This window comes from Strix uralensis, chromosome 20, assembly GCF_047716275.1.
Source record: "Strix uralensis isolate ZFMK-TIS-50842 chromosome 20, bStrUra1, whole genome shotgun sequence".
NCBI lineage: Eukaryota > Metazoa > Chordata > Aves > Strigiformes > Strigidae > Strix > Strix uralensis.
In genome coordinates this window covers 9,883,249-9,901,722 of record NC_133991.1, presented here as the reverse complement: position 1 = coordinate 9,901,722, position 18,474 = coordinate 9,883,249, and the positions used below count along the sequence as shown (strand labels likewise).

The 18,474-nt window shown below is 55.7% G+C and overlaps 1 protein-coding gene across 1 annotated transcript in view; it reads right to left on the bottom strand.

Annotated features, from left to right (window-relative positions):
- Positions 1 to 1,043: 1,043 nt before the first annotated feature.
- NXN (nucleoredoxin) overlaps positions 1,044 to 18,474 on the bottom strand; it is a 52,499-nt gene continuing 35,068 nt past the window's right edge. Inside the window, exons 2-8 of the mRNA XM_074890532.1 lie at positions 16,484 to 16,601; positions 15,052 to 15,185; positions 14,539 to 14,639; positions 13,943 to 14,049; positions 7,332 to 7,511; positions 4,550 to 4,674; positions 1,044 to 2,224 (exon numbers count right to left, since the gene is read on the bottom strand). Of these exons, the coding sequence (XP_074746633.1) occupies positions 2,042 to 2,224; positions 4,550 to 4,674; positions 7,332 to 7,511; positions 13,943 to 14,049; positions 14,539 to 14,639; positions 15,052 to 15,185; positions 16,484 to 16,601 (948 nt within the window). The 3' untranslated portion in view covers positions 1,044 to 2,041. The remainder of the gene's footprint in view (positions 2,225 to 4,549; positions 4,675 to 7,331; positions 7,512 to 13,942; positions 14,050 to 14,538; positions 14,640 to 15,051; positions 15,186 to 16,483; positions 16,602 to 18,474) is intronic.

Genomic DNA, 18,474 nt, shown 5'->3' with positions numbered 1-18,474 from the left:
CAGTGCTGAACTCACAGCCTTACCAGGAGCCTGAACCACAACATCCAGTGGGGAACATGGGTTCTCCCTCTCTAAAGGAATCCACCGCCTCTACACGACCAAATACCACAGACCCTGGGGTCTTTCAAACCACAAACCTGTCGCAATTGCCCCCAAATCAGCCGGCACCCCTCAAGCGCCGGCGGCGGGCGTGCTGGCTGGCAGTGGGTGCTGCTCAGCCACGTCCACGCAGCTCCAGTCCAGCAAGCTCTTAACCCACCAGTGGAGGACAACTCACTGAAAAGGGTATTTCCTCAAAAATCTGCAGTAAAGAGGATAGGAGTTAATTGAGGGTTAATTTGGGAGGGGTTGCTTGAAGCTCAGCACCCTGGGAGGCACAGCAAGTGCAACACAGCTGTTGCCATCAGGCTTGGGCCAGCCCCAGCCCCTGACCCAGGCACAAACAGCCCCCTCCAGCCGTTCCTGCCCTCCCCGGCTCTGGGGCCGGTGGGGTGGGCAACGCCGCTGCTCCTCCAGGAGCTCAACAGTCAATCACCACCACACACGAGAGCCCCTGAAACGTGCAAAATAAGCGGGGATTGATCCGGTGCCAAGCTGGCGGCTTTCCCCAGCTCCTGCCTGGGCAGGTTGCTGCAGCAGCGATTGAAGGCGGGGGGTAGAGGCCTGATCCTGCCACAGCTGAGCTGAAAGGGAAGCACGGTGGCTCGCACAGCACCCACTGTTGAGCGGACACCACACCACCCCGGGACGCTGGCGGAGACCATCGCGGCCGGCAAGAGCCGGGGGGGCCCTCAGCTGGGGAGGGGGTCTGCAAGCAGAGCCCGTGGAGCAGGTGGGCGCAGCGTGGGGCGGCGAGGCCGCGCTCCCCCCTCCACGGTGTCTCTGAGCAGCTCAGGGCAGTCAGCCAGCCGCGATCCCAGCTGAGCCACCGCAGCGCCGGGAGTTACCAACACCGACCCTACCAGGTCTGGTTTGGGGGTTGCTCCCCCACTGTGGCCTCCCTGTCCCCAACGGCAGGACACGGCAGTTGGCACCTCCAGGGACCAGGTTATTCTAACAGTTTTATTACAAAGTTCCAATCACCATGTACAGTTTTTACAATGTTACTTTTCGGGGGCTCGGCTGTGCTGCTTAGGTTAGGGAGGGGTTTCTTTTTTTGTCGGGTTTTTTTGGTTATTTTTTAAAGAACAGCACCATGAAGGTTGGGTTTGGGACACACCTACGAAAAACAGCTCAATCAACTAACATAGAGGGGAAAGGACAATTCATACCAGAGAGAGGGGCGAGAGGGGATGGGGAGAGCACAAGGGAGAGACAAGAGGTGAGGGCAGCGCGGTGGTGGTCCTCCTCCTGGCTCAGAGCGGGAGGCAGGGAGGGAGGGAACACCCACCCGTTGCAGGCGGGCGACCCCCCGACACGCACAGCCAGCGCTGCCTAAGGCTGTCGGTGCTTGGGGTGGGAGGTGGGAAACCCACCCGGAAGGGTCTCACCCCCAGGAGGAAAAGCTCGGCTGCGCCGTGGTCTTTCAGAGGTTGTCAGCAGTTAAGACTTTGTCTCGGCCTCATTGGGGCACTGGTACTCGGGTGGGAAAGGAGGATGGGCCAGGGGTGAAGGGGACAGGTTCCTTATTGCTTCCTTAAAGTCATTTAGTCAGCAGGGGTGGTAGGAAAGAAAGGGGAGAAGGAGAAAAAAAGAGCCCCGAGAACCCCATCCACTGCCTGATGCATACGTTGGGAAGAACACCATGCAAAAAGATTTGCCTGCTAGCTAGTGCTGTGTATAAAATAACGATACGGTAACAGTTCTGGCCTGGTTATTAGAGAATATATCACCATGAAGCACAAGCGAAGTCTCCAAACGCCAACGACTCCCTGCTGAAAGTGCATCTCGAGGAGTTTGCTCAGGAGAAGGATTCACTGCGTAAAACAAGGCACCACAAGAAGGTTGGATACTGGGTCGGGCGTGAGGACACGCTGGAGAATCCACAAGCGGCGGAAGAGAGACCTAGTTTTAAATAACGTCTGTTGGCGCAGAAGCCCCCTTAGATGGGCTCGGGTTTTAGCTTGTCTGCTAGAAAGTCGCTGACAAAGGCTTCCACGATTTCGGGCGTGATCTCCTCCACATCCATCACGTACTTGGCCCGGGCTGACATGTCCAGGATGGTGAGCAGGGGCGCAGCCTCGGGCAGGTTGGTGTAATCCCGCAGGGAGTCGGTCATGTCGTCCTGGGGGCCAAAACAAGACAGAGAGAGGAGCCATCAGCAGAGCCAGCGCAATCAGGAGCAGTTTGCTGCTTCCCCGCCGTGGTCTGCAAACACCTCCCGAGCGCTTGGGCATTGCACTGGCACTGCCGGGCCGCAAGCGCAGCCCCCGCCCTGCTCATGCTTCGTGTCAGAACCAAACCGGGCTGATTTATCCCCGCCTGGGATGGGACCACGTGCTAAACCAACCCGTTCCGCATGGGGTACGGCCCCCAGCACCCCCAGACTCTCCCAGCCACCTCAGAGCCTCAGGGGCAGGAGAGGTTTTGGCATCAGCAGCTCAGGAGGTGAACGTGGGGACTCGCCAGCCCTCTGCCAGCACAGCCGTAGCCTCGCTGCTCCCCAGGCCAACGGGACCCGGGTGCACCCCCGGAGCAAACCAGAAAACAGGAAAGGGATGACAAATGCTTTGAGCCAACACCGAGGCCCCACCGGCAGGTCCCCAGGGCCTGCACGGGAGCCGCAGGGCTCCCTAGCAGCAGGCTGCTGGCGGGGAGGGAAGAGTTTGTCCCTGCCAAGGCTGTGCAGTGCCAAAGCTGGCACTGGGGCGGTTCACCTCCCGCCCCTGGCCAAGGCCACGATGTGCAGCATCCCAAGGGGGACGTTCCTCTGAGCCCATTTCCAAGGGCAGTCATAGAAAATAATCGATCCGGTGAGCGGCTGGTGGCAGCGCAGCTCCCGTCACGCTTCCCCTTCCACTGCAGCCAGACCGCGAGGTGGGAAGGGGGAGCAGGGCTGCGCCCCCCGCCTCGGGCCAGGGTGCTCGGCCGCCCCCCGCCCCTCCTGCTCCCAGCCCAGGTGTTGGGACGCCTCATCCTTTATCTTATCCCTGCAAAGGGACTAAAAAACTTTTTTAATCAATGCAAAACCGGCCCAGACGACGCTGGGAGAGGAACGGGAAACGCCTGCTCTGGCTGTGGCCGGGGGGGCCGGTGGGGACCCGGGGCCAGCGCTGCCGGCTATCGAGGTGACAGATGAAGGGGACGTGCCGGGCGCCCCCCATTTTTCGGCCTGGCCGCCGCAGGGATGTCGGGAGCGGGATGAATAGCAGCAATGTTTCAGCTACAGCCAGCGAGCCGGAGGAAAACACTTCACAGGCTCTGGGGGAGGGGGGCAGGTCCTGGACCCTCCTAAAATAGCCTTTCCAACAAGGGGCTTATTCAGGGGCGCGGGGCCGAGCTGGGATGCTCGGAGACCCGTTATGGTGGTGGGAGCAGGGGTGCCTGTCCAGAGGGGGCTGGCGGGGCTGCAGGAGGTGGTGGTGGGGCCTCGCTTGGCAGAGGGGGGGGCCAGGGTGCAGCAGTGGGGACCCTTTTGTGCGCAGGGCGGCTCCGGAGGGCCCTGGTGGTGGCAGTGACATAAGCGTGGAGGGACGGAGTGGCGGCTGCCACCCGCCCAGGCCCCCAGCAGCACCTCGGGAGGTCTGTGGGCAGGGGACTGGGGGCTTTTTTGACCCTTACACAAAACCTTCCTCGTTTGCAAGCCTGGAGCAGGGCAAAGTGCCAGCGTGGGGAAAAGGGAGGCCAGAAGCCCCATTTTCTCCAGCAGATCCCTGGCTCCGAGCACCACAGCCTGCACATGACCCAAATACCACCCCAGCCCCCAACAGCGTGGCCAGCTCAGGAAACAGCCCTCGTTTGTGATGAGGTGCCCATCCAAGCTCCAGGCAGAGCAGAGCTGGGACGAGGCAGCGGAACCACAGCCCCTGGGCCACCCTGCTCCTGCCCTGCTCCCACTCCCAGGGGCGGTTTTGTCCAGCATCACCCACACGGCACCAAAATGGGCCGAGCCCGCAGGATCAGGGTGGACTCCCACAGTCACCCCTAGGGACGAGGCTGGAGCAGCTCCCAGGGTGGGAGGGCAGGCAGCAGCACTCCAGCGAGGGCAGTGCTGCCTGGGCCAGGCTGAAACCCAAACCCCAGCTCCTGGCCCCAGCCCAGCCAGCTTTCCTGCCCGCAGAGCCTCAGGGTGCGAGGGGGGAGCAGGCAGCTCCCTCCTGCCCCCCCAGCCCCTCTCTACCTGTCCCCAGCATCTCCCTCGTCCGCCATCAGGCTTCTCCACCTCTGAGAAAATGCAGATGGGACCCTTTTGTCAGGAGTAACATCCAGCAACAAGAAAAAGGGACTGAGCCAGGACTCAGTCTGGTTTTGCTCCATAGTCCCTGGCTAGTTGCAGTAGCTCTGCGCCTCAGTTCACCCACCTGAAGGGCAGTGACAGTGGTACCCAACCCAGCTCAGTCCTTGTACAGAAATACAGCAGGATGCAGCCCTGTGCCCTCCTCGTGCTTACCTCACCCGCCACAAAGAAGAGCAACGGTGCCTCCTCTTCTTTGGCTTTGTACTTGGCAATGATTTTTTCAGCTATGGGCTGAATCAGTTGTTTCGCTGCCTCCGACTCTCCATCATCCTCTGAATCTGTAGGGCAACAGGGGTGGGGAGACAAAACAGAAGAGGCAAGGCAAAAAGGAGGTCAGGATCAAACGGATGCAAACCGGCCGGGTGCAGGCAGCTCTATCCCACAGCACCACCACGCAGGAAACTGGAGCCGGGATGTGCAGCACGAACTTCAAAGCTACGCAGCTCCGTAGCAATTAGGGAGCAGCTGAAATGTGCTTTTCATGTGAGACAGGGAAACATGTAACAGAGGAGCAGCTCCTGCTCCCCAGACACTTCACCACTCACTCCCCTGGTGCTGCTGCTGAAGTGCAGGGACAAACAGGCGCAAAAAAAGCTGCTCTGCAGTTTGAGAAGCATCAGCATGTTTTGAAGACCAAACGAATGCGCTGATCTGAGGCTGCCTGCCGCCCCTGCCCGCCACCCACCATCCCTCCGCCTCAGGACGGCTGCTCAGCAGCTTTTCCGCTCACGTCTCTGCGGCAGCAGCACTGTGAAGGCAGCTTTGATTTGACAGAGGTAGAGTAGAAAGAGATGGCAACATCAATCAAACGCCAGCCACCACTGAAGTTCAAATACTGAGCTGGAAAGAGGAGAGACTGCGTCCTTGAGCAGCACTGAGATGAAACAATTTCAATTCGGGGACAACTTTTAGCATTAAAAAAAAAAAAGTAAGAAAGCAGAAGAGAGGCCCCTGGTCTCCCAGTCGCGTGCAGCTCTCGTGGTCCCTGACGTAACCGCCCAGTATGGCCGGTTCAGCCCCGAGCTGGGACAGGCGCTGCCCACACCCGAAGCGCTCTCTCCCCTTGCTCCACACTTCCCCACCCTCCTCTCTGCCTTCTCCAAGCAGAGGAGGGGATGCCAGAGACACTGCACGCTGCATTTTGGGGTCTGTCCTGCATGAGCAACAGTGATAAATACGTAGAGTTTGGGGGGTGTCTGCAGGGATTGATTTTTTTACAAACAACGGCTGCTGGCAGCACTCCAGGCAGCCCTGCACACTCTGGCTGACCCAGCCCTACACTCTCCCGGGGCAGATGTAGAGTGGTTGGGATTTATTCACAACCGGCTCTTGCTCAGCCTGCCTTCTCCTGCAGCTGCTTTCTCCTGGGGGTGCTGCTGCCCGCACAGTGCAGGCGCTGGTCTGCTGGAGAGGGGGGTCTCCCAGCAGGACACGGGCTGGCCAGGAGCCCCCATCCCCAGCGCTTGCCTTGGCGCAGCACCGGCCTCATCTCCACCCCAGCACATCGCCAGCAGATTTCCCCGAGGCTGCACATCCCCTCAGTGCCGAGCAAAAGTCCTAGCCGCCGGCCTGAGAGCGCTCTGTTTGCAGCAAGGTGACAGAAAAACTTTGCTCAGAACAAGATAAAAATAACTCTTTCCAGAGGCTTGCAGTGCCGGCCTCAATCAATCACCCTCGGCGTGGCTGGCCGGTCCTCCCCATGCGAGGAGAGTATTTTTGGCTCTGTGCTCACATCCCCTGCAGGGCTCTGCTGAATAAATAATCAGGGTCAAAAGGAAATCTGAAAGGGAAGAAGTGAAAGAGCAAGAGCCACGTTATCAGTGCTGCAGAGAAGGGTGTACTGCTCACAAAGGGCGTGCGAGGAAGTGGGACACGAGCCCTGCCCTGGGCTAGGCCCCCCCGACCGACACCGGCAGGCTTGGGGCAAGGGGGGCTTCTTCAGCAAACCCCCACCACCACTCCACAGAGTACTCAAGGGACGGACGCACTCCCCCCACGAGTCCAAGACCCCTGGGCTCGCTCCCTGAGATGTTGTGTGCCCCCCTCCACCTCCCCCCTGCCCTGCTGGGGCACATCCTGCAGCATGGCTCATCCCAGCCACGGCCCTCACCCAATTTAACGGCCTGTGGCTGGCAGGAAGGCGATGAGGAAGGGGCCAGCCGTGCCCTGGGTGAGCTCCAGGGCTGTGTCCCTATCAGGGAAGCTGGGGAAGCGTCATGTGTGGGTGAGCAATGGACAGGGACTTTGGGGAGACACCCCACAGGGGGAACACTGAAGTACCAGCAGAGCACGGAAGAGGCTCCTCTGACTGTCACAGCCCCGCTCAGCCCAGGGATTCAAGCCCCGAGCTGTGGCTTCCAGCACAGAGCTCTAATCCCTCTCAGAGACACTCCCTCCACCTCTTCTGGCACGTCCCGTATGTCCGAGGTCCCTGCTCCAGAGAGGCTTTTCCCGTCTCCACCACCACCACCGGCCGTGACAGTGTATTTCTCATACTCCCCAACACCCTGTCAGCATTCCCCTCCACCACTGCCACTAAAGCAGCTTTGATACAACAGCTCCTCTCTGCTGCAACTCGCCGCTCCGCCGCATCCCTCGGGTGGCTGGGCAGGAGCTGCGGCAGAGCCGTGGGCACAGGCAGGCTCCGGGAGCCCCGCGAGCCGCAGCAGCCCGCTCCCCTGGTACAGGCAAGGCTCCGGGTCTGTCCGGCCCCTTGAACCCCTCAAGGGGACTCCACAGAGACCTCTCTTTCCCTCCCTCGTGGACATGTGAGCGCGTAGCACCGCTCTTGGCGATGGAAACGGGCTGACATCCCTTCCCACGGACACCATCACCACCAGAGGCAGGTTCTCAGCACTGTGGCCAGCTCTAGCCAAGCTGGCAGTGGCCCGGCTCCCCTCCCAGGCTCTGCTTTCAGAGCAGCGACGCTCCGTACCCACAAAGAGGACGAGGCAGGGGCCCTCATTCAGCTGCACAGCGTTGGAGTCTGTCAGCTCCAGCACGGGCTTGGGGTGCCAGGGGAACTCGCGGCATTCGATGTCGTTCAGCACCTCCACCCGCCCCTGCCGCGTGATCACGTCTCCCTTGGAGTCCAGGACGATGAGAGTCGGGATGCCTGTGATGGAAGAAAAACAGGGGGGGTCAGCCAAAACGTGAACTGGCCAGAGACAGGGCGTGGGGAGAAGGGCCTTTTCCCACCGCCTCCAGCTCTGGCAGGAGCCCAGCGAGCACGCTGCCTCTCCGCAGCTCGTGCACGCGCGGGAATCGGGGTTGCTGGATCCTGTTTCCATCCCAGCGGAGCGCTGTAACTCAGCAGCCACAGCAGGATGCTGAGAGACCAGCTGTGGCACTGCTGGCCTCCCCCTGCCCGAGCGCAGGCAAGGGTCACCACGGCCAACGCCGACGCTCCTGGACGCAAACCCCACCACACCTTGCAAGCTCCCTCCTGCAGAGCTCGGACAGGACAGACGTACCTCCTGCACGTGAGGCAGAGCTTCACTGCCCTGTGGGCACCACCGCCCCGGCACTGGGAGGCGGCTGCTGCGCGTCCCCTGTTTGCAGGAACATACTCAGACCTTTTTGCAGGCAGACCGCAGGCAACGGTGGCCAGGAAGCTGGGTGTGTTCCTTCCCAGAAGGAAGGCCGTATGCTTTAGCAGCCACAAACTCCTCTGTGAACCCCCACACCCCTCCAGCACTCAGCACTAACCACCCAGCCACCCCCAGAGCACAGGGATGTGTCCGATCAGTCATGAGCATTATTACCTGGTTCGGACACGGATTCACAGCCCTGACACTGCTGGGGGAGGAAAGGCTCCTGGGCTGAGCGGCAGCTGCACGGCACCAACCATGGTGATTTGGTGCTCAGGGGCACGGATCACCCCTGGGAACACCCAATACCCACGCCTCTGCAAGTGGAGATGGAGGAGGATCATACTGATCGTAAGCATTAACGCCAGCAGACTGCCACATGGCTAAATCGCACACAAACGAACCCGGCCGCTGTCCTCGCCGCGGCCTGGCAGTGGCCATGGTGCGGGGTCCTCCCTCCACACCCAGCTGCCGGTTTCCAAATCCTGCAGGACCAAACCGTAGCTACAAGTGAGTCTACTTTGGCAGAGAAACCCAGCCCTTGGCCACCCCAGGATACCCTCAAGGATCCCAGCAGACTGCCGTGCCGAGAGGCTGGGATGGACACAGGTCGAGGTCTGTCAGGGAACAGCATGTGGGGAAAAGGAGACTCCCCCGCACACTGGTGCCGGCTTGTGGATCTTGAGCTCAAAACCAGCTTCATTTCCTCAGCTGGGGCCTGGAGCTGCTCGTTATCGAGCGCAACACACCTCTGCCAGCCCTGGCACAGCGCCGAACAGGCACCCTCCTGCCCACAGGATGGAGGTCCTGGGTTATTTCTTTCTGCAGTTTGGACCCTTGGAAAAGGGAGGAACACATGCATTTTGCTTCATGGGGCGGGGGGGGGGAACAAACGAGATAATCCATTAAATATGCCCCTTTATACAAAGAGGGACAGTAAAGATCTGCCACAACACATCCCTCCTGAGACTAATGCTGTTCAGGAATATTCAGGTCTACTGGATCACAGCACTGGGTAGGACGGGGCTCGGGGGACATCTGATGAGGTTCTGACCCTTGGGACAAAGCAGCATTTTGTTCCGAGCTACGGGGCTGGAAAGCCCTGTCAGAAAGGAGAAGCCTTTGTAAGAGAGGCGAGCAGACCTGCAGCAAAGGTTGAGCACAGGTCACCCATTCAGATGGGGTGCCAGGTGACACCGGCTGGTGACTGTCCCATCTGATAAGGCACCGACAAGGCTTTCCCACCACAGAACAGTCACAGGTGAGTCAAGAGGAGCAGCTCACATTGGTGACTTCACCTGGAAAGCACACCATTCCTCTCTCATCAAGGAGACAAAGAAACGTCCCACAAGGAAGGAAGAGGGGAGAGTTTGGGATCAGGCCCTGAGAGACGGGTGACGGGACCAGTGCCAGGCGCTGCCGTCTGCTTCTCATCACCCAGGCTTCGATCCTCTTGCTAACCAGCCTCTCCTCCTTCACCCAGCAACATCCCCCAGACCACAACCGGCAAACCAAGGCAGCTCAAATCCCCCTGCCCTCATCCAAAGGCTCCTTTTAGATCTCATTCACTAGAAATACCCTGCAGAGCCATTCTCTGAGCAGGGGGGACCCAGCATGCTTGTCCCTGCCAGGCTCTGGCACTGCACTCCCAACTTTTGTGCAACAGTGGGTTACTCACAAGCCCTCTGAATTCTAGGCATTTCTCTAGGAAATACACAGCCATCTGTCTGTCCCACGCCTGCCTGCAGGTCCGGGCGAGCAGCCGCATTCCCCTCATTCCAGCCCGGCCCGTGCACTGGGGCTGTGAGCACAGAGCTGGTGTAAGAGCGGCAGTGCAGGAACGTGCCCAATGGCTGGGCTTGCAAATCCTAAGGGTATGCCAAGAAAACCATTTTGTATCACAAAAAGGCTTATTCATTACCTGCTGGTATTCAAAATAGCTCTAGGGCAGGGACGGGTTAAACAGACTGGAAGGAATTGGGAAATCTCACTCTGGCCCTCCCCTTCGAGGCACAAAGTACTGCTGAAGTCAGGAGAAGCCCTCCGTGGTGCATCCCACATGATTCCCACCTTTATCTGTTTACAATTCCCAGCCCTGTCCCAAACGCCTGCTTCTCCATCCTCTCCAGACCCGTGTTATACACGAGGGACAGGCTGGAAATGTGGGTTCAGCTGGGTACCCCATCGCAACGCGGCACACCGAGGCAGAGATCTCGGATAAACTTTGCTGATCTGGGCAAATTAAGGGCCCTGTTTAGACACAGATCATTGTGAGTGCGATCCCACAGCTATTGGAGACTTCAAAGCATTCTACCTGATTTGTGTACACGGACACGCACCCACCAAAGCACCCAGCCACTAAAACCTCCAACTGCAAGTACAAAACGGAGTCAGAAAACAGTCTTTAAGATAATTCACCCTGAGTTTAGCATGTTTGGGGAATACAAGTAACACATCAGAAAACTTGGGGCTGGATTTTCAGTCTGTTAGGAGGTACGTGACACGCGCTGGGTCAATTCCTGCAGCCCTTCCCCTGCATCAGAGGTTTCTCACCAGTCCCAAAGCTCTGGTTTCCTTTCTGGACTCATCTGGTGAAGGCTGAGGCTGCCACCACCCATCTGCTCCCAGCTCCGAGCAGCGCTGCCTTGTCTCCTCAGCTCCTTCCTGCACCTCCCTGGCCAGGTCCCTGGGGTTAGGACACCCCCACCACCAGGCTCACAGTGGCACCCCGCAGGATCAGCCTCATCTTCCCAGGTGAACCCTGTCACTGCTCCCCTGGCAAACACGTCCCCCTCTGCACGGGACGCAGACCAGCAGCACCGACGGAACCGTCCTTCACCTTCGTCACAGCCACTAACCCCAGTACCTCCCCCACCGCTCCCCCCCTCCCCGCTCCCCCCAGCCACTAATTGTTATTTTAGTGCCTTTTGGGGGCTTTGGTAATTGCCATGAGTCATAACACCAGAATTTACTTATCAAGAAGAATCACAGATCTGACACTGCAATGAATATTGTATAAGCTTGGAAGAGAATTAGCATAGACGGGCTCAGTTTGACTTTATGCATTAGAAAATGGATTTGGTTCCCACGGGGCTAGCATTTTATGAAAATACAGGGGCCAAATGATTTGTTACCGAACCTGGCAATATATTTACTTATTTATATATTAAAACCCATATCCGACATGGAAATCTCATCTGCATTGAGTCTGCTGGGTGAGTAATCAAAATCAACATGAAGCAAACACTCAGAATACATCCACCGCAGGACAGGGGGTGGGTTTTATTGATTGGGTTTTACCTTTTCAGAAGAAAGCTCCAGAAGCTTCGTACAAGAAACCTCCCATAACAGTGACTTCCAGGCTGCTCCCACCAGCCAGGCTGTGAGAGTGACCTGGGGGTGTCTGGGCTAAAGTGTGGGGTGGGGGGAAACAACAGCTTTTTGGAAGTTCCCCCAAGGGACTGCAAATCCCAAAGAGGCAACACGGAGTCCACAGGGAACATCCAGGAACCAAGAGGTCTCATAAGATATACAACAACAAGGGGCGATTCCTGTCCAAGCATAGAATTTATCACTGCTCCCCATCCCATCGGAAGGAGAGCTAACATCAGGGGATTCCACCTAAGGCAGGATCATGCAGACCGGGAGCTGCCCACACAACAGACAATTGTTTCTAAGCAGCCACCACACAGGAGATGACTCTGTCTCAAGATAGTGCTGCACCCAGAAGAAATTTAATATATAGGTGGGTAGGGTACAGCCCACTGGCTGTGCATGGGTTATGAATAGAGGCATTCAAGTAAACCCAAATAAAGGCCAATAACTCAACTTACATTTTACACTGAGTTTTTGAATGCTGTAGGGGCCAACACAGGACTAAAACAACAAGAGATTTGACTCTCTTGCTGCTTTCCACCACTCAGGAACTTAAAGCAGTCAGGGAAGACAAGCTCTTCTGTTGTTTCAGCTCCTGGCCTTACAAAAACCAGTAGAAACCCCCCCGCCACATGCGTGCTGCACTCGCAACCCAGGGCACCACCAGGAGGGTAACCTGGGCACCGAAGAGGCTGCGCGCTCTCGCTGGTGCTGCGGTGCAGCTCCGAAGGGGGCTTGGGAGATGTGTCTGGTGGAAGGTAGGTCAGATTACATGGGTCCGGTTTTTCACTCGGGTGGAATAACCACCAGCTGAGCCCACGACATGCAGCTCTGTTTGCAGGAAGCTTTTGCTACAGCCTGTGCGGCAGCCTGCTGCGAAAGCCTGACTGCAAACCCCAAAGTCGGCAGGAAGGGTCTGAGCTGCTGCCTGTGCAGGGGCCAGCAGCAACCTGGAGCTCCTGGGAGCAGCAGGAGGGTTCACCTCCAGCCTGCCCATCACCTCCCAGTGCCCTGGCACCCTCCCCGCAGCACCCTGCTCCACCCCAGACTGCAGTGGGGAACCAGCCCAGCCCAGCCTTACAAAGCCTGTGTGGCACCAGGGGAGAAGGGAGGTGGGATGGTGATGCCTCCCGCGCAGGGTGCAAATCAGCCTGCCTCCACATTTCGACAGGACTTTGTGGGATTGCAGTTCACGCTTGTGGAGGGAGAGGTTGCCACTTTACAGGAAAATCACGATAGATAAGCAGAGGGTTCACGCTCAAACATGCCCAAATCCCAGGGTCAGCATCCCTGGGAGAGCAGCTGAAATGTTGGGGTAATATGGGAGCTTCCCAGCCAGAGGAAGGGGTCAGGGCGCAGGGGAGCGGCACATGTTTACACTGCAGGTCAGTACACAATGAGGAGAGACATTTAAGGACCCAGTGGCTGGAGTTAGAGGGAAAGCTGTTGTCCCTGTTTCCCTGGCAACAGCATGCCCAGCCAGACACCTTATTTACAGAAAGTCCCAGTGAAACTGGCAGCAGTCCTGCAGCACTCGGCCGAAACAGGCACTGGAGAGGTCTGTGAGCGGGCTGGGGAAAAGACAGATTAATTTGGAAAGCTCTTGCCTCGTGGGAAGGTAATTAAGCAGCAAAGTGATGGCTATTTAAAGCAGGCAAATGGTTGTCCTTGGTTTAAGGTCAGGGAACAACAGCTGAGTGACAGCACCTGAGCTCACCCCAAAAGGGGTGTTTGGAGAGGACCCCAAGGAGGAATTATTTCTCCTGCCACTCTCCCCAGGTCCCTTTGGCAACACTCCTTCTCCCCTGCAGATTGCATTAACCCTCTGCCAGCCTGTGCCCACCTCACTGATGCCGCATGGAGATGGGTGAGACACAGGCACGTTGCAGCAAGACCCTTTAACCACAGGGAGAAACTCCACCTACATCCAGAAGACCTCCCGGGGAGCTTAGTCACCTTGCACGTCCCTGTGCTGCAGTTTATCCCCCGCAGGAACAAGGTGCCCATCCCCAGGAGGGCTGCTGTGAGCTTTTATCGTCTTCATGACTCTTTGAAGCCACCCCGACAGACAGAGTCTCTCCCCTGCCCCTCTGAGCAGCCAGGGCTGCTGGAATTCTGGCACTGGCACGTACAGTAAAAGCAAAGCCATGGTTTACATCAAACATGCACTCTTCTCTAATTCATGTCACTAACATAAACCAGATGCCATCTTCCTCAGGCTCCGCAGAGAACGATGGCCTGCCTTTGCGTTACATAAAACAGCAAGAAAATGAAATTTAAACCTTCAAGAAAAAGCAAAATAAATAAATCAGTAATTAGGCAAAAAAATTCCAAGCCAAAAACAGCTTCCAAGTTTCCAGGAAGAATTAGGTTGTTTATGGAAGTCCTGTTTCAACTAACAGCCTGCCTGGCAGGTGGTAGGAATGTGAGTTTGCGGAGAGCAGAAACATGAAGCGGCTCTGCCTGGGGCACTGTGCTGTGCTTTGCTGTTTTCTTGTTTTAGTTAAACAAGAGGAGACATTACAAATATTCAACAAAAGGAGCAGAAAGGAGAGCTGTGCCTCAACGCAGCCTTTCCTACCTTGTATGCCGTAGAGTCGATTCAGGCGCGACCGTCTGGCCTCGTCGGCGTATGGCACAGCTACCCAGGGCATCTCACTGAAATACTGCTTGAAGGAGTCCTCTGACCTGCGCAAGGGGAACAGGGCATGGGATCCAGAGTACAGCCCCTCCGCCTGCCAGCCTCCTTCCTCTTCTCATTAAAAACCTGGCCTGCAAAGCCCTTTATCTCTTCTGCCAAAGCCCACCAGTAAGGGCTGCTGGGAGACGCAACCCGGGGAGAGCCAGACTGAATTTAAAGCCCCCAGTTCCTCAAGAAAGGGTTCACGGTGCATTTTTTCCCCATTAAAATATTTCAAACTCTCCGGGGCATCTGAACGTCAACCCATGGTGACAGCAGCATCTTGAGCACCCTCCAGACCTGAGACCCATGAGCCACAAAGCGGAACAGAGCTGCTCCATGGACAGAGCCCACTCTCAGCCCACTGCTGTCCTTGCCAACCCCCAACCTGCTCTACCCCAAATCAGATTTCCTCCTCAAATCAAACCAGCAACGCTCCCAGCTCGGGGGGGGCAGCCAGCTCTGCCTGCACAGGGTGTTTGTTAGCGCTTCCTTACCTGTCTGCACTAACAAAGAGTATCTCAAACTTCTGGCCTGCCTCCTTGATTTTTCGGTAGGACTCCACCAGGACCCTCGTGAGGCTTCGGCACGGCGGGCACTGCAAGACACAACACGTGCATAGGGGCACCATCTCCTCCACGGGAGGCCCACACGCGGCAGGTCTGGATGATCGAGCGACTGTGAAAGGACAGGTGTGGCCTCATCTTTGCTGGAGTGCCAGGCAGCAGCCCTGAACATGGCCAGGGCTTATGGCCCATAAGTTGCCAACAAAACTTCTTTAGTTTTTAAAATCTGACCACTCTTCCTCTTCTGAAGGGCCTGCTGAGGATGACAGGCCACTGCAACGCTGCAGCTTCTTCCACAACGACTGGAGCATCTTAACTGCTTCAACACCAGTGGGCCCGAGGTCTTTACTCTCCCACAGAGCTCCAGAGCAAAACTCCTGGGGGGATGCCCAGAGCACCTACCCCAGCTCACTCCAATTGCTCTACAAAGCACCTACTACTCACCCAGTGTGCGGAGAAATAGACCCCAACGTGTGAGCCCTCCAGGGCGCTGCTGTCTAGCGTCTGGCCATTGTTCCTTAGCAGAGGCCCTGCAACAACTTCACTGAAGGGTTTTGGCCCCCAGGGGAACTCCAGACCTGGAGTAGTCGGTATGGGGATGGAAAGAAGACACAAAACAGCAAGATGTACATGCAGCATTTACAGTTTCAAAAGGTTCCACAAAAAAATAATAACCCGTCTTCTGCAAAGATATGGGGGAAGCTCAGCTCTGCAGTGGAGCCAGGGCCACCCCTTTTTCCCAGGTAGGCTGCACCCTCACACGAGTCCCAGCACCTTCGGCTTGACAAAGCCTGCTCTCGTTTGTGCCTGATGAGGCACCTTTTCCTTATCAACAGTGTTTGTTTTAACAACAGAGGGCAAAGTGGTACGTGCCCAGGAATGCAGCAAACTATTTGCTTTACACTGATACTAACCATATATTTTTTAATATGTAAGTACACTTATTTATTTATAAAACCTTTGCATATACATGTAAAAGATGGGGTTTTTATATATATATACACATTAAAAAAACTATATATAAACTAAACTTATACTAACCCTCTGCACCCCAAAGCAAGCATGTGTGTGTACACACAAACACATGCTCTGAATCATCCGCTGCCAGCTCCCACAGCAATCGCTCTGGGTATTCAGCCAGTGAGGAGGAAACATCACAGATGGCTCAGGCCACAACGTGTCTCTGCTGCACAGTTTCTGCCACCTGAATTAAAGACTCAGTCGCTGTGCTCAGTATCTACTGCATAAAGAAATGATGCGTCGGTAATACGTGTGCATGGACAGGCTGTAGCAGTGGAACGATGGGTCTGCAGAGTCTATGAGTAAGGGCACACATTTTGCTCATTTTGTTTTTTGCAAATTGGAAGAGGATGGATTTAACATCAACCCTCAGCAGAGTAAACCTCAGAAACAGAGAATGGTAGCATTTTTCTGTTGCATCTGTAAATAGCAGGGAATTCATTACCCTAACAGCGTGTGATAAAGTCCCACTCAATATTTTGGAAGGATTCTGCTCCAAGGTATGGACAGTCTGGGCCCTCAGTCTGTCTCTCCATGTGCCTCCAGCAGGGAAAAATCCAAACTTAATGTTTCAGTTAGCCTAGCTTTTTCCTCATTAGCACTTCAGACAAAATTCCTAGAGGGGAAATCTTTGTTCTTTTCAACAAGCAAAACCAAAACACAAGATCTGGCAGGAACGATGCAGAAAATTTTATGCTGAAAATAATACAGTGCCTTGACTAGTTAAGTATGACAATAGTTGTTTGTTTCCTTCTTCCCCCCGCTCCCCTCCCCACCAAGGCAATTCAGAATGAGCTGAAATGAGAAGGCAGCTGCGTGCCCATGTTCCTGTGGCTCACAGGACTCCAGGTCTTACCTTCTGGGTCATCTCTGATTACCAGGAGGCCGTTCCTGCAAACCACCTTCCCGCTGGAGGCATCGATAAATATCAGGGAAGGAATGTTGGAGACTCTGTACTTGTTCCACAGCTTCAGCTGTAAAAGAGATCAGGAGCAGAGAGCAGAAAGGTAAACTTGGCAGCGTAAAGAGGAAGACGTTTGAGCGTTAGCATCTTTCAGATCAGAAGTCGGAGCTAAGCAAAGAAACAGAGTGGTGCTTCGGCAACATGTGTGAAGGCACGCGAGGGCATCTCTCCAGAGCTGCTGGGCCAGCCCGGACCTCCAACACCTGCAGAGACCTGTGCCCTCCACACTGTCCCCTCAGTGCCACAGGCGAGAACATCGTTTGTCTCACATCTGCTGTGGGCTTGCCTGTGAGCGCAGGTAAAGCTTCTCCTCCTGCTGCATTCGCCTCTTTGCAAGTAAAATGGCGATAAGTATTTACCATACTTTGAGGTCTTAATTTACAAGGCATGGTAAGCACAAATATTTTTAATGCCACTGCTCTGAAGCAATTTGTAACGCTTCCCTGGCTGCTTCCTCCCCTCCCATTTCAGTGTTCATTAAACAAACCAGCAACCCCTGCCAAGACACAGCCACACTGAAAACAAGGTCAACGCACAGAAACACAATTCTTCTGTCACGGGGGCTTCCCGCGTTTGTACCCAGGAGCTGATGAACAGGTTTGACACCACCCTGCACTGCCAGCCTCGCAGCAGTCCCCCCAGCCAGGGGCAGAAGCCACGCAGGCCGCGATGGCCGCGGTTTGGGTGTCCTGGTCAAGACGTTGCTGTCTGCTGGTCGTGATGTTTTGCAATGAGCTCGGCTCCGCACCACGCCGGTGACTGAGTGCTCTGGGTGTCACACGGTCCTGGGTTGACATTTCTCAGAGTATGCTTCTGGCACAGGATAATTTGGAGCTTATCCCATGTACAGAAGCTCGCTGGGATGGGGAGGACGGAGATAGTGACAGCTGCTGGCACAGCCCAGCCTGCCGGTGTGGGCTGGCTACGGCTGGAGGAGCGGGTCCCCCCAGCAATCACCACATTTACTTACATTTCTCTGAGCATTTCAACCTAAACAGCCCAGCAGTGAATTATCAAACTCTTAAACAAAAGCCAAACCATAGCAGAGAGCCAGAGGGGAAGGAAATGAATCACCACGTTCCCCTAAGCTCGGCTCTGTAAAGCCCCTCAGGCTCCGGGTGTTTACAGCTTGCTTGGGTTTGGAGAATAAAACCCAGAAACAGGAGAAGGGCAGGAGGGGACCCAGAATCCCACCCAGTCCCAGCAAGGGTTCAAGCACAAGAGCCAGAGAAACCCTCACACAACGTGCTGCTGCTTCCATCAAGCATCTCACACAGAAAGTGGACCCAAGTTTTTTCCCAGACAATGAAGCCACGGCTCTGCAGATCACCATCCCTGATTTCCGAATAGAGGCAATCCCACTTCCCGAGATGGGAATGATCTGGGGAAGCAGGCAAACGAGGGCAGGAAGGGGATGCAATGTGCAGGCAGAGCAAACCATGTCCCTTGGCTTGCTCATCAGAGATCTAGCTGACAGGAAAGTCACATCCACATTCAGGTTTTAATGGTACTGTATTAAATATTTCTTTCAACACCTTTTCACAAAAGGTACACCTGAATGATTGACATGAGCCAGCCTGCTTCCAATGGGGTGTTAGCAAAACCCTCTTGGGTCTGATGGAAAGCGTTAATACTGATCTAAGAAGACTATTAACCTCCATCTACTAGAACCCAGAGAAAGGCAATGCTTTGTGTCCTGCCCACCAGCTTTCACTTTCCAATAGACGTATTTCTTGGGACAAACAGACTCATTGGTAAGGCCAATTCACAAACCACAGAAGGTAAAATCCACTTCTGTGAAGTTTAAAGGGTGGGGAAAAGCTCTTTATAAGGATCACAAGGATTTAAGAGGGTGTTGCAAACAATGAGGAAATTACAACTAG